The sequence below is a fragment of the Rhopalosiphum maidis genome, chromosome 2 (assembly GCF_003676215.2).
Source record: "Rhopalosiphum maidis isolate BTI-1 chromosome 2, ASM367621v3, whole genome shotgun sequence".
NCBI lineage: Eukaryota > Metazoa > Arthropoda > Insecta > Hemiptera > Aphididae > Rhopalosiphum > Rhopalosiphum maidis.
Window position 1 is genome coordinate 24,955,394 of NC_040878.1, and position 14,513 is coordinate 24,969,906.

At 25.6% G+C, this 14,513-nt stretch overlaps 1 protein-coding gene across 2 annotated transcripts in view; it reads right to left on the minus strand.

Annotated features, from left to right (window-relative positions):
- LOC113553219 (receptor-type tyrosine-protein phosphatase kappa) overlaps positions 1-14,513 on the minus strand; it is a 129,181-nt gene that overhangs the window by 66,795 nt on the left and 47,873 nt on the right. For both annotated transcript variants that reach the window (XM_026956424.1, XM_026956423.1), the window contains exon 3: positions 7,049-7,161. In XM_026956424.1, coding sequence (XP_026812225.1) covers positions 7,049-7,161 — 113 coding nt within the window. The remainder of the gene's footprint in view (positions 1-7,048; positions 7,162-14,513) is intronic.

The following is a 14,513-nucleotide window of genomic DNA, read 5'->3' on the forward strand; positions in this document are numbered from 1 at the left end:
TCTACGTGTCCCTCACTCTTTTTCTCTCTGTGTCTGCCTGTTTGTCTTTATCTCTCTTCTCTCTCTCTGTTTCCCTCACATACACTCTCTGTCTCTCTTGTGGACAATCGTATCCGGCCTTATCCTGTTTTTCGAGGAATTGGGATCATCATTATTATGCATGTCACTTCAAATTCGCTGTTATACGAAAAATAACTTTCCTTAAAACGTCATCGTCGTCGTCGGTTGAAAAAACGTTCATTGCATTTCGTTCTATATTATTCGAAGAAGATGGACCGTAATTATTTACAAGCGAATCCACTGACGAGTGTTCAAACGAACTTCTTTAATGGGCTCTTTATCCGGTTTCATGTTTAGACCACGACATTTTGTTGTACGTTTTTATTATGTGCAATGATAATAGTATACGTCGCTACACCCTAATCGTTGTGAAATTGATGCCGGGGATACTATAAACTGCTGCTGAGTACTGTAAAAGAACTAGGTCAACCAACCTATGTTTTTCTGCAGGACATTTTACAATAATTATTTTATTATTTTCAACAGCATGTTATCACGATTCAAAATATCACAAATATTATTAATACATTTTCTAAGTCTCGTGTATACTTTAAGTTCGTTGAACTTTTAATATTAAACATTATTGTATGATGGTGCACTTTTATATTACTACAACAATTTTCCTAACTACCTAATTTTATAATATAATACATTTAAGTATACAATAATAATAATAATAATAATAATAATAATAATAATATATAGGTACTCCCACTGTATTTCCGTCGTAACTCCTAAGATTTGATTCGGTCTAAATATTTTACTTGAAAAATCCTTTCGATATCGTATACGTTTACCATGGAATTATAATAGTAGGTATAAATCAGGGGTCGACAAGTAATTTCTATTGGAGTCCTAAAGATTAAAATAATAAATCAATGAGGTCCAGTGAAAAAAATCTTTTTCAAATCTTTATACATAATGAAGTAAGTACTATGTGTTGACAGGGTCTAGGGTTTTGCCTTCGGCGATCCGCCAGTTGCCGACCCCTGGTATAGATACTACAGTTGACGGTATTCAAAACGTTTGGAGTAGAAAGTATTCTAGTATATTATATTATAATATATAGTATTAATCATCTTTTCATCAATATAATTGAAGTATATACATAAATACGCGAAATACGTAGGTATATACCTAGTAGTATATATACAGATATACCTGTACCATAAAAATAGCCATGTTATACCTATAATTTTTCGTTGCTGATATTTTTGGTTTTAAATTAATATTACGAAAATGTGGGTCAAATTAAATTTTATAAATTATGTATACAAATAAGAAAGTTAACATTAAAATATATTTTAAAATATTTTTTTTCTGTCAAAAGATTTCAAAATAGGAATTATTCAAGTAAGATTACTTTAAAGTTTAAATGGTGTCAATAAAAATATGATGCAAGTAAATAACGATTAAAATAAACAAATTGTTATTGGTATTCTGGAAAAAAAACCGTTTAAATTTATAATCAACACTGCATTCGAATTTTAATGTCCTTCAAGTTTTATGGGTATTTTCATAGTATGAACATTAAAAGAGGGTTCTTAAGTACACACGTTGAATTTCATTATTGAAACGGAATAAACGACCTTTAAATAACGAAAATACTTTTTTCTCAGAGTAAGTTTTTTAATTTACACGGATATATATTTATAGCTACATATTCGTTTTTAATTTCCACTAAATAAACAAATAGTAATAATGCGATAATAAAAGCAAATGTTATACAAGTAGTTGTGGATATTTATAATATGTCGTGAACAATATTAACATGTACAAAACACATATTTAATTTATTTTATTTTATTTTTTGTTATTTTATTGTAATACACAATCTGTATTAAGTTCACAATACGCGTGTGAGAGAAGTATGATTCATAAATACGGTTAGTAACTTGTTGAAGATACTATACATTGATGGAACTCTTGGTAGTAAGAATATATAATATTTTGTATTTAATAAATTATTCGCGGCACCGATTGCGTGATACTTAAGATACTTAGGCATTAAAAAAACGCAATTGGTTAAGTCTATTGGTTGACCGGGTTGATGGTAAATTATAGTACGATGACTAGAGAAAATTTCGATACTTTAGTGAAATCATTTTAAATTTTGAACGGAGCGATTTTACACGTTGCTTTTTTTATTTTTTGAATACACCATTATTATAAGTCGATAAATTGATTAAATTTTCAAGATATTTTAAATGTTTACCAAACGTTTATACTATCATTTTCACTATTTAATGCATTTTTAAAAATGTATAACTCTTTTTGACTTATTTATAGCCTTATAGGCATGAGTTATATTCAATTTTTTTAATTTTTTTTTTTTTTTATTAATGTTGATAACAATTATTCGCTTAGTCGAAATGTTTGGAAATTTAATTGATACAGATTCCAAAAAAGTTACTCTTATATTTGTATAAAAATATTAAAAATACATAGTCACAGTGTTTATATTATTTATTTTAAATTAGAAATTTAATGAAATTCGTCAAAATCTATTTTGTAGTTAGCATAATTTCTGCAGTGGAATCTTAGACCATAATATTAATATTATTTCATGTATTTGTCATTAAAAAAAAAATATATATATAATAATTTTGGAAACGTTTATGTATGTTTAAAGATGTTTTTTAATTTTTTAACTACGCAATACTCACATAATTTTCTTACTTGGTTAAATTTCTAGCGGAACGCATTTTAATATAAATTAATATAATATATTGTTTTGACCATTTTAATACGGTTAACATAAAAATTACGCAAGTTTGAAGATATTTTCATTAAAAATATGTTACAACTAACAAGATATTATTTTTATAATAATATGATAAGGCATGAATAAGATTAATTTCTTAATTTTTATTCTAGATATTTCAAAAAAATGAAATATTTACTATTCTAAAAAAATTTAAAACAAAATTACAATTTTAATGACATATCGACTATTACACATAATATATAAGTTAAAGAATATTATCTTATCTACTCATTATTAAATTAAATAATTAACTAATAAAAATGATACATTAAATTGTTTAGATTAACTCATATTAATAGTAATCATGACATTTATAAACTCTTAAAAAAATGTATAAGTAAATGAAATGAATTGTTTACAAAAAAAATATCGCTTTTTATTGTTAGCAGTGCATGACATATTATAGTTATAAGTTATAGGTATCTAAATATTTATTTATATATTGTCAAATAATTAATTGGTTTTAATTTATTTAGTTTTAGTTACAGTTAATTATAATTTATTAACTATTTATAGGAATTTATCTATAGGAACTTTGATAATAGCGTAGTAATGTACACTATAATCATTAATTGGAGCATCATTAAATGCATATATATTTATTGTCATTAGTTAGACTGACAACGAAGAAACTAGAAAGGTGTGATAACTCTTAATTTTACTAATCTTTTATTTAATATTTTCGTGGAATAATAGATTCCGAATCTGTAGAATCTAGCCAGTTGCTGTACCATAAGTATTAAATACGTACATGAAACTCAATTAAATCAATATTCACTTTACATTTATTCTAGTTTATAATTTCAAACAAAAATAATATACAATGAAATGAAATAACATTTTAAACGTAAAAATGATTAGGTGAATTTTAGATATTTAAATTGAAATATAAATAATTAAAGTCCTACAGTCATAGTTATATGTGGGAATTTTTAAGACAGTGAATATGTTAGCGAGTACACAGTGATCAAGATAAGGATATGCCACACATCTCAAGACCATTAATGCGGTTCGTATTAATATGTTTCAGTGGTGAATCGATGCTCATTGAGCATTCTTAATGGCCATCGTGATAATGAAATATTTTCTATGATCTTACTCATTATGTACCTACTGATGCTATTCAACTCGTGTAAATTGATTTAACGATTCCATTTATAAGTTATAACGTGCTAACGACGTGAACTCACTAGTCTTTACTGCTGCAATTTAGTTTGGTAGATATTTCGTCAGAATTCGAGTACGCAAATACTTACCAATACAAAATCATTATGTGTATTGTGTTAGGTACCTGTATAGTTTCAATTGAATGATAGTCTCTACTATAGTGCTATATTATTGATTATAATCAATGGAAGTATAGCTGTATTATATGTTGAATTGCACGTGTATAATATAATACTTATAGGTAAAAAAATGTCATCGGTATTAAATTAGTGTTTATGATTTGACACAATATTGAATATTTCTATAAGTACTATGAGCGTAATGATATTATAAACATGGGGTCTAGTATACTAATATTATATTTTGAGATATTACCTAACCATTTTAAAAATAGTAACGTAACAACAACGCGACTGATTGAATTATATCATTTGATTATAAGCAACAATGAAATCGATGAATTTTAAGTCGGTTCAACAATAAACATTAATTAATAAAATATGCATATAAAAAGGTTTTGTTATTACATTTCATACTTACGTTAATGATATTTAAGTTCAATGTAGCTATAATTTTTAACTTACTTAGAAAAAAGTGTTATTACCAATATTATAATTTAATAATAAATGTCATCATAAAGTTTTTCGTATTTGAGAAAAGTTGAGTTAAATATATTATAATTTGGTACATATAAAAATTTTATATCTTCTATATAGGTAATAAAAATTTGAAATATATCATCACCTAGAACGAATCTAGCATATATTATATTTATGCTTTTAAGATATATTCATTAATTTAGACAATAAAAATTAGACATTTATTTCATTGCGACACTTTGTAAATCACAAACTCTGTTCGTATAAAAGATATTTATATAGGTATAGAACTTTATGAGCACTAAAAAAAAATATAAAATAGTAGGCATGGTGATAAATTTTTTATATTTAAGTTTCAATAAAAACATTTTTATTTTACACTTCACCGAATTATAATCACTACTATCGAGGGGTATTATTTAAAAATAAAATAATATTTTTGACTTTTGTATCTCTACGTGAATAGGATATTTAAGTACATTTATTATATCTAGTTGATAAATTATATAGGCAGTTACTAAACTTGTATATTATATAAAATAAAAAAAGTTACACTTTATACTTCAAGAATGGTTATCAAATATTCATATCTTATTACAATTACCTAATCGATTAAAATAGGTACAACACTAATTATGATTATACTTCTTTTTTATTTTGGTAAATAATTCAGGACTAAAAAACTAAATTTAACAAACATAAATCATAGCTTGTAAAGATTAGTCTAACTTACTGTTAACATGACAATTAAGTATTACGAATAATGAAAATGACCAAATAATTAAAATATTTGAAAAAATAAAATTCAAATAATAATAATATCATATAACTTAAAAACTAGAATAAAATAATATATAATATATAATTAAATAGTAATAAATATTCATACTCAAATTTTTACCGTTATTTTTTAATATTTAGCTATAATTAATTTTTATATTTATTCTATTTAGCATAAATCGGAAAATATAATAATTTAAAATAAATTAAACTCTACATTTTATCCTATAGCGATTTTTATTTATAAACTAATAAATAAAAATTGAATTGTTAAGTAATTACTCATAACTTATATTGTGTTTCTAGGGTATTTTTTTTATATTTTTTGTTTTATTTTTTACTCTAACTTGAAACTTTTTTAAATATTAAAATCGGATTCTTAAAATATGTACTTTTAATGTCTTTTATAATAACAAGTATGACGAAAAAAAGAAGTATTTAATATTATGAATATTGTATTTTGATTTCAATTATTTAATTAATTGAAACGTTTTGTTATAATAATTTCATATACAAAATATATAAATCATAATTTATAAATAATATTGATATTAATTTTATATTTTAAATTATCTGGTTCATTTTCATTAATATATATATTATACGAATTTATAGTTTTTATTTTTATGACAATATGATATAGCTTAATACATTAAAACATTTTATGTGATTTTGTATCAAATCATTTGGTTATTTCTTATTTTATTCTAAAAATTTTTTCTCAAAATAAATTAGCAAATATGTTGTAGCATGTAGATGATATATAGTTGTATACTTAAATTAATGATTTTAAGTTTATCACAGTTATACGTGTATTGAACATGGAGAAATTCTAAATACTAATGCACTATAATAATTTATTTGAAGTTAACTGTAAGTAAGTATAGCAATAATTCTTTATAATGAACTAACACACACAAAAAAAAGTAATAATAATAATACAAATAATATAAATTACCAATAAGTTTTTGAAATATAACATGGTATACTTTAAGTAAGTTAGTAACTTACTCACAACCTTCAAACTTCTTTGTAATATGTAAAAATTAATAAAATAATTTTACTACACATTATGATTAGGTATTTGTTTATATAAAACTGAAAGGGTTACTAGAAAAAAATATATTTCTTGCGTAAAGGTTTAATAGTGTTTTTTAAAGATTTATTTCAATTTCTGTTATTAATTTTTATATAAAATTGGTAATTATGTGTAAAATATTGGTAAGGCTTATTTTGAAAATTACTATTATAATATATGTGTAAAATTAACTGTAGGTATCTATATCATGATATAAATAGTTAATATATAATTTTTGCAAAATATGTTGTGTCGTTATGTGCATATCAACACTTGCATATTTAAGTTTTACGACTTTATCATTCTTATGTTTTTATGACTAATTATTTATCGTTCTAATTTGTTTTTATTTATACATTTAATTTATTATACTGTAATATTTATTTTATCCTATTATTTGTCGACAGGAAAATAATTTAAATTCCGACACTAGAATTCACGTTGGTGAACCATTTTACATTTTGATAAAATTAAATTTATAGTTTAGAAAAATAAATATGTTACTTAATTTGTTAAGTATTATAGACATATTTTACTAGATACTATTGCTGGTGTAATAATACAGTGTTCACTGTACCTAATGAATATAATAATTACCTGGAATTCCAATTTGTACAGCACTGGATATTTCCGCCTCTGATCACAGTGTTTGACAAAACACTCTTTTGGGATTTTTTTGTCGCCAGATATCACTCCGTTAGGCCCCACAGCTACAAACAGATAATTAAAATAATAATTATAAAAAACGAAACATAATTTTTGATAATTAATGATTAACAAAAATGATAGTTTAGAGAATCAAGTGCAATTTTTTATTTATAGAGGTTCTGTTTCTACCGATATACTTCTATAATTTAATACTTATATTTAATTCGGTAAGATGGATACTAAATTTATGAATTATAAGCTTATAATAGATTGCAATACAATCAGTACATTACTTCCCTGCTGTGTATATCGATTTACTGTTAATATTAGAGAGTAGTCGTCATTGTCCAAAACAAACTTGCATGGTTAACTTAAAATCAAGAAATCCAAACAAGATTATTATCTCTGTGAAACACAACCCAATTGTATTATATTCAAGTTTTGTTTTTACATTAACTTGTTTCGGGCTTCTACCTAAATCGGCAATATAATCACAACAACGAAAAATAGCGTCGTCTGCGTTAAACAAACGATTTCACATTTCAGCGAATAGCGAAAGTGAAAAAAATGTTTCCCATTTGAACGTTGAAAATTACAGATACCTCGTGAAACCCCACCGTCACTAGTATTTTTCATCACTGGCAGTTCTATTAAACTTAACGTGTGTTTTTCTATTTTTTTTTTAACGTATGGAGTAAAAAGCAGTAACACTGAAACCTAAATTCTTTTTTAATTTAGAGGCTGTAATAAAATGTCGAAGTGAGCTGCATCATATTAAAATATGTCAGCAAGCCCAAATAGTATAGTACATGTAAAATGTGCACGAGTAAGTACACATTTTTATTGAATGAATTATAAATATATTTAATAGCTTTGACGGATTTACATGACCAATTATATTTCTTAATTTAAAATCCATCTGAGAATTATATTAAAACCGTATTATTAGATTAGCTTATTTTTTATTAAAACCATGGACAACAAATGAAAGCAATAAAATAGGTGATATTTTTTAACTGTCGTTACACAGCTCTTTTTTTATTAATCGATATTATTATGTCTAAATTAAAAACTAAATTTTGAAAATGTTTATAAACACTGAACAAAACATAGAATGTAATATCTTAGGAACTGTGCTATAAGTCCAAGTAATCCAGTAGCTGAGTCCCATTTTAAAGACTATACATTGCTCTAAGTATTTTCTCATCAATCATCCGTTATATTGCTAAAGTGGTCTATAACAGTTGAATTATTACTTGAACTATTGTCACATTTATTATAAAACTCAGTAGAACCATTATTTAAGAATAACCACTACTTGTATCAATTTATTATTTTTATTATAAATTGAATTTAAAAATATATAATAAATTTTAATTAATTAATTTATACTTTGGACACTGTTTATTTTATGATAAAAAATAGATCAGAGATAATAAATTCATGTTAAATTAATGTATTTACCATTGTTTAGATCATCATCAATCAATTTATTCCCAAACATATTATATACATTTTAAAACGAATTAATGTTGTTTTAATGATATATTTATAGTCCGGAATCCTAATTAATGATATAAAGAATCAAGAATCCAATCTCAATAAAATCAAAGAAAATAAACATTTAAAAAAAAAAATACATTGTTTTATGAAAACATTTTATTAATAAATTTTCAATTGTATTAATAACACATTTTAATATAAATTAACCTACATTTAGACTGGTTATACATTTAGCAACAATACTAACAATCAAAATGTAATAATTTTGTTTGTAGATTTAGAACCATATAATTTGTTATGTAAAATGTGTAATACACTGAATGATTAATGTAAAACTAATAAACTGTACAATAATTTGACTTAAAATTAAAACTAAATTCGATTTTTACCTAGATTGATGTTTGTTAGAGGGTAAAGGGGCTTATAATTTATGTAGGCGCATAATAAATAAATTGTTTAACTATAAAATGACTGAAAATAACTGATGGTTGAACATAAATATTTTTAGTTTTGTTTTATGCCTACAATTTTCGATTAAATAATAATATAATATTATTATTATTATTTGCATAATACAAGAAATAATTGGAAAATAAAACCATAATATAACCTTATTATATTGTAGGTAATCAACGTGTCACGAATATTTTCCATAAGAGCACACTTCTTCATAGTTATTTATCGACCCAAATTAAATAAATTACTAACGGGAATTGCCTTCCCCGCTTCCACACATTGTTAGCTAACCTCCGAATCAATATTGTTTTGCTCGAAAATAGGCTAAAGTGGACTACTTCAGTTTCTGAAATGTTTACTATGATCCCTAAAATTACGTACCTATGTCACGTTAGTGTATTGGAGTGTAGTATAATAGACATGTCTATCGACTTGTTCGGATTATGAACGTTTTATGGGTTCTTCACCACTCCAGTAATAAACAATCATCACCAAAAAAGCGGATTTTAGTACAATTTTAAAAGTTTTTTTTGTTTTTATGTTGCTTGCCTTTTCATTCATTTATTTATTAATTTTTTTTTACCAAAGTTTATTGATACATTTTTTGATATTTATTTTTTTATTATTGATAAAAATTAAAAAACAATAACAAAAGTTTCATAAAAATATAGACTTTAATGTTCTTGTAATCTTTTTTTTTTATTATTATTATTCAGTTCTATTAATTATCATTTATTATAATTAATAATAATATAATATATACATATAATTAAAAAAGTTCTTCCTTTTGGTACCTAAATTTTACTTAGAAAAATTAAGGGTTTTCGGGTAAATAAAAATTTTAATTATTACGTATTACTGTACAGGTATAATAATAATAATAAATAAGATCTTGATTACAATGATATTGATATCCAAAACAACACTTTACAAAACTCACCAGAGTTCTTAAAAACGTTTCATAACAATCAAATATTATATCAAATTATAAAATACGCATTGATGATTAAGCGAATATTAATGATGACTTAACATAATATATTGTACTATATATTTGTATATAATTAAAAATAATACACCTTTTTATATTTATTTAGGATTTTTTTGTATATAGGTAATAAATTTATTATCAACGTATACTGATATACGATTTCCTATTTTTTTTTTAAATTAATTTCGAATTTTTCTAGTTTTATGTTAAATTTTATTTGTACTTAAATTTTACAATATAATAAGTAATTTATGTTAAATTATATATAAACCTAATTGTTTTATTATTTTTATTTTAGTAACTATTCTTCTGATCAATAAGTTATGATTGCAATGTACATAAAAGGTGATTACTCATTAGTTATTATAATGAGATTAATATTTAGCATTCCAGATTGTGCGTGCAAATAATATTACTATAGAAACATTGATTATTTTAATTGTATTAAAAACACTTTTAAAAAATATATTTAAATATAATTAAATTATTATAAATCCATTACAAACTAAATAAGTTAAATAACGTATTTAATTCTTATAAAAATATGAATTTATAACTTTTAAGAATCTCTTCAATTTAATAAGCTTAAAAATATATTATTATAACGTTTAAAAATCTAAATAAAAGATGTGCCAAATCTGAGTATTGAACTGTGACAACCGTATTGTACCTATACTCACCATTCATTTTCTTTTCTCATTTATGACACAACTGTGGACTAGACCTATATATAAACTAATGCATCATGTATTAATGTACTCATCTTCTTCATTTCTAAAACTCAAATGTCGGTGCCAATATGGCGTTAGTTCAATATTATAGATGTAATGGCAACGTGCATTTAAATGTATACAAAACCTTTTTTTTTGTGAAATAAAAATAGGCAATGACTATAATATTATAATTTCGGACCTATGAATATATTAGCCACAGTTATGTAACATTTTAAACATAGAACGTTCTTGTGTTTAGTTGATTTGTAAACACGCGCTATTCACATGCTCATTGAAAATATTATTTAAACTTTATTTCATTTTAGAAAACTTATTTATTATACACCACAAACGATTCAAAGTCATTGTGTATTCTGTATAATCTATTTGACTAGAATACAACATACGCAGAACTTTAAGACAATAATAGTTAACTCAAAACTTTTCGCAACACCACATTGTTATACTATTCATGTACTCTAAAACTTAAATAAATCTGCTGATGTAGCTTAATTCAAATGTATAGAATTTTGAGACATTCGCCATTTGCGTGGTGTTTACAGCTAAATAATTGAAATCATCACATTTAATTTGGCGTCACCCAAAGAAACCGATCTTCTGACGTGTCTGACGTCTATCACGATAACATTTTAACTAAACCGGCTATCAATCAATTTTCCACCAATCAAAAATCCGACAGAGGAGACCTAATTATCGAAAACCCTGATGTCAAGTCGTAATTTAACTTTTGACATATTTTTTTTTTTTGAACTTTATAAATTGTCAGCGAATAATTAACGCTGAAAATCTGAAAACGTTAAGCCCCCGCGCAATTTATCGATGGAGATAAAAACAATAGTGATGACAATATCGCATAATTCCTTGCTGTTATAGACGTCAAGCGACACAGCCGCAGCACAATCGGATGCAACCCTCCCCTCCCCAACATAATCTAACGTTTTCTGCGTACGACTTGACAAAATACGACAGCCCTTTATAATACACAGTGAGATTAGTGATGGTATAGGTTACCAATCACGAATCGTCTCGATTTCTCAATCGCTCACCACCCTTGGCAGAACTACAATGACGTGTTTCCAAGTTTTGTATATTAACATAATACATGCCATTACAATCGACAGTATACGCTTGCTTTCAATTAAAAAAAATATACAGCTAACACGGAGGATTAAAATATACCTGTAATATATGAGGTACACTTATAAAAAACTAACGGTACTCATAGCAGAACCCAACGATAAAACATATCGCCGGTAGTTTGAATTATATAACTAGTGGATCACTTTGTCCATAGTATTTCTCAATCACAACATAAGATATTATCTCATTTATGATAATATGTGATCTATATTCAACGAAATTATAATCATATAATGCCGATGGCAAACAAAGGCATACGTTTCTAGAACCGAGATTAATACCGCGGTGTCACTGCGCACGTAGACTGTATACAGCCTACAATCTAGACGTTCTCACTGCTGTACCTATGCTATATATTATAATATTGTACTGGATTGCACTTGATAGTTTCGATAACTCATCATAAAATGCAGTCTTTACTGGCACTTGTGGTACGCGCATAGTGCGTACGGAGAGGCGGCACGATATATCACGTCGAGTCGTCGTTCGAGAGGGGTATAGTATAGAATAACATACTAGCTGATCTGTTCGACGTTGCTCGTGACAAATCAAATAATTCCAGTAAATTTACTCCGTATTGAACTCCATTAGACGTTAACTACACATATTTTTAACACATTTATGTTGGTGGTTTTGACCAAATTTATAATACAGGTCTGTAATTGTATCAAATTATAATAATTTATGGCAACCTTGCACGAAAGTCCCCGTATGAACCTATCTTTAAAGTTCCGATTTTAAAAATTGACTTTTAAATGCACGTTATCGGGTAATTATTAATTTACTAAAGAATCAACTTCGCACCAAATTTTAAAACGATAAGTTATTATATCAAGTTATTACTGTATCACACACTCATACACAACACAAGCATTAATACGAACAATCATAATGCAAGTGAAAAATAATATGAAACTGTATGAGATACGGCCAATGTGTTTTTATGTAAATAAATGTATACATAACGTTTTAAAGAGTTTTTACTGTGTATATATCCTTACGTTATGCATATTATTGTATTATGCGTCTAGCATCTATATTACGAATTTCGATATCACGAATCAACCAATAATAACCGTTTAACCAATAACAGACTATGTGAAAAGAATAAACAAGTTGATTTTTGTACACACGTATACTATGCAAGCCGAATTAAAATGCACGACTGCAGGCCCCCATCGATAATGAAAACTATGGCCTTATTTTTGTTCCTGTTTGAAGTTTGAACATTGTAATATTAGGATCATGAGTACGCTGATACGTTCATAATAATGACTTTTGACAGTTCTTGAATTCTCATTTTGTTTACTTTATATTTATAATGACTGAATATTAATAATTACATATTGGCGTATAGGCTGCAGGCACTGTACGCATGACGACTGTTTTAAGAAACAGTGCGTGTACGACGTGTGTGCTACATTCTGCTATTACGCTGACCGGAATGATATGCATTAGCCGCCAGGTAAATTTTAAAGAAAAAACAGCATATATTGACGTTTGTATAACATCTAGTACTGTAAACAGAATTCAATGTTCAGTGGGATGAAGACACCTATATTTTCACATCGCATTGGCTTTATGGTTTATAACATGTATGATGTCATATATCATTTATAAATGTATGGATATATTATACACTATTTGAAAAATAAATAAATTATAGGTCGATGGACTAATAAGGGCACTTACGTTTCGCGTAACGACGTATACTCGAGTATACTGTTAACATTTTATATTTGTATTTACATCGTTAATATAATATGTAGAGGTCACTAGAGGATGACTACGTATATAAAATAAATACAACTATGTAGTAGAGCTTAAACTTTTAAAAACATAGGCAGGATGGTAACTTAAACGAAAATTAAAAAACAATCAGTTTTTCATAATTTTTTAAGACTTAATATCCGGTTAAATGTCAATTTAAACTTTGAAATGTTACGCTAAGTATTTTTTAACTTTTCCTGTTCAATTTGTTCAGAGATCGTGTACTTTTTCAGTTTTTCAATTTAAAAACAAAAACAATGTTAAATTTAAACATTTCATACGAAATATTCGTTTCATATTTTTTAATTTACTTTCGAGGATGATACTCGTATAATTGTATATACTCGTTCAAATATTTTTATATGTTATACTAAATGACCTTATATTGAAGCATATATTTGTTTGTCAGTCATTAACGTTATTTACCGACAATTATGAGAATAATTGCGAGTTTTTGGTGAACCGCATTATTAATCATATGAAATGGGAAATGTTGATATTAATCAGATACGAGATAATTATAAATTATGATTATAATGTTTGTCTATAGACCATAACTATACGAGACAGGTTCAGGTAAATTCATTAATTAAGATAGATTACAAGAATATACAACCAAAAAGTTGTGATATTGGGTTATGCGGATTAAATTAAAATTGGACAGTGCTTCGATTTTCGATTTATTGGACAATTTTGTTTGGACTTTATTTTCATTAGTAGAATTTTTTCTTTGAAGCTTTATCCCAAAAATATCACGTCTTTTCGAGTGTGCATTTTTTAATGAATACAAATTTTTATCTCGATTATTTGGACATTATTG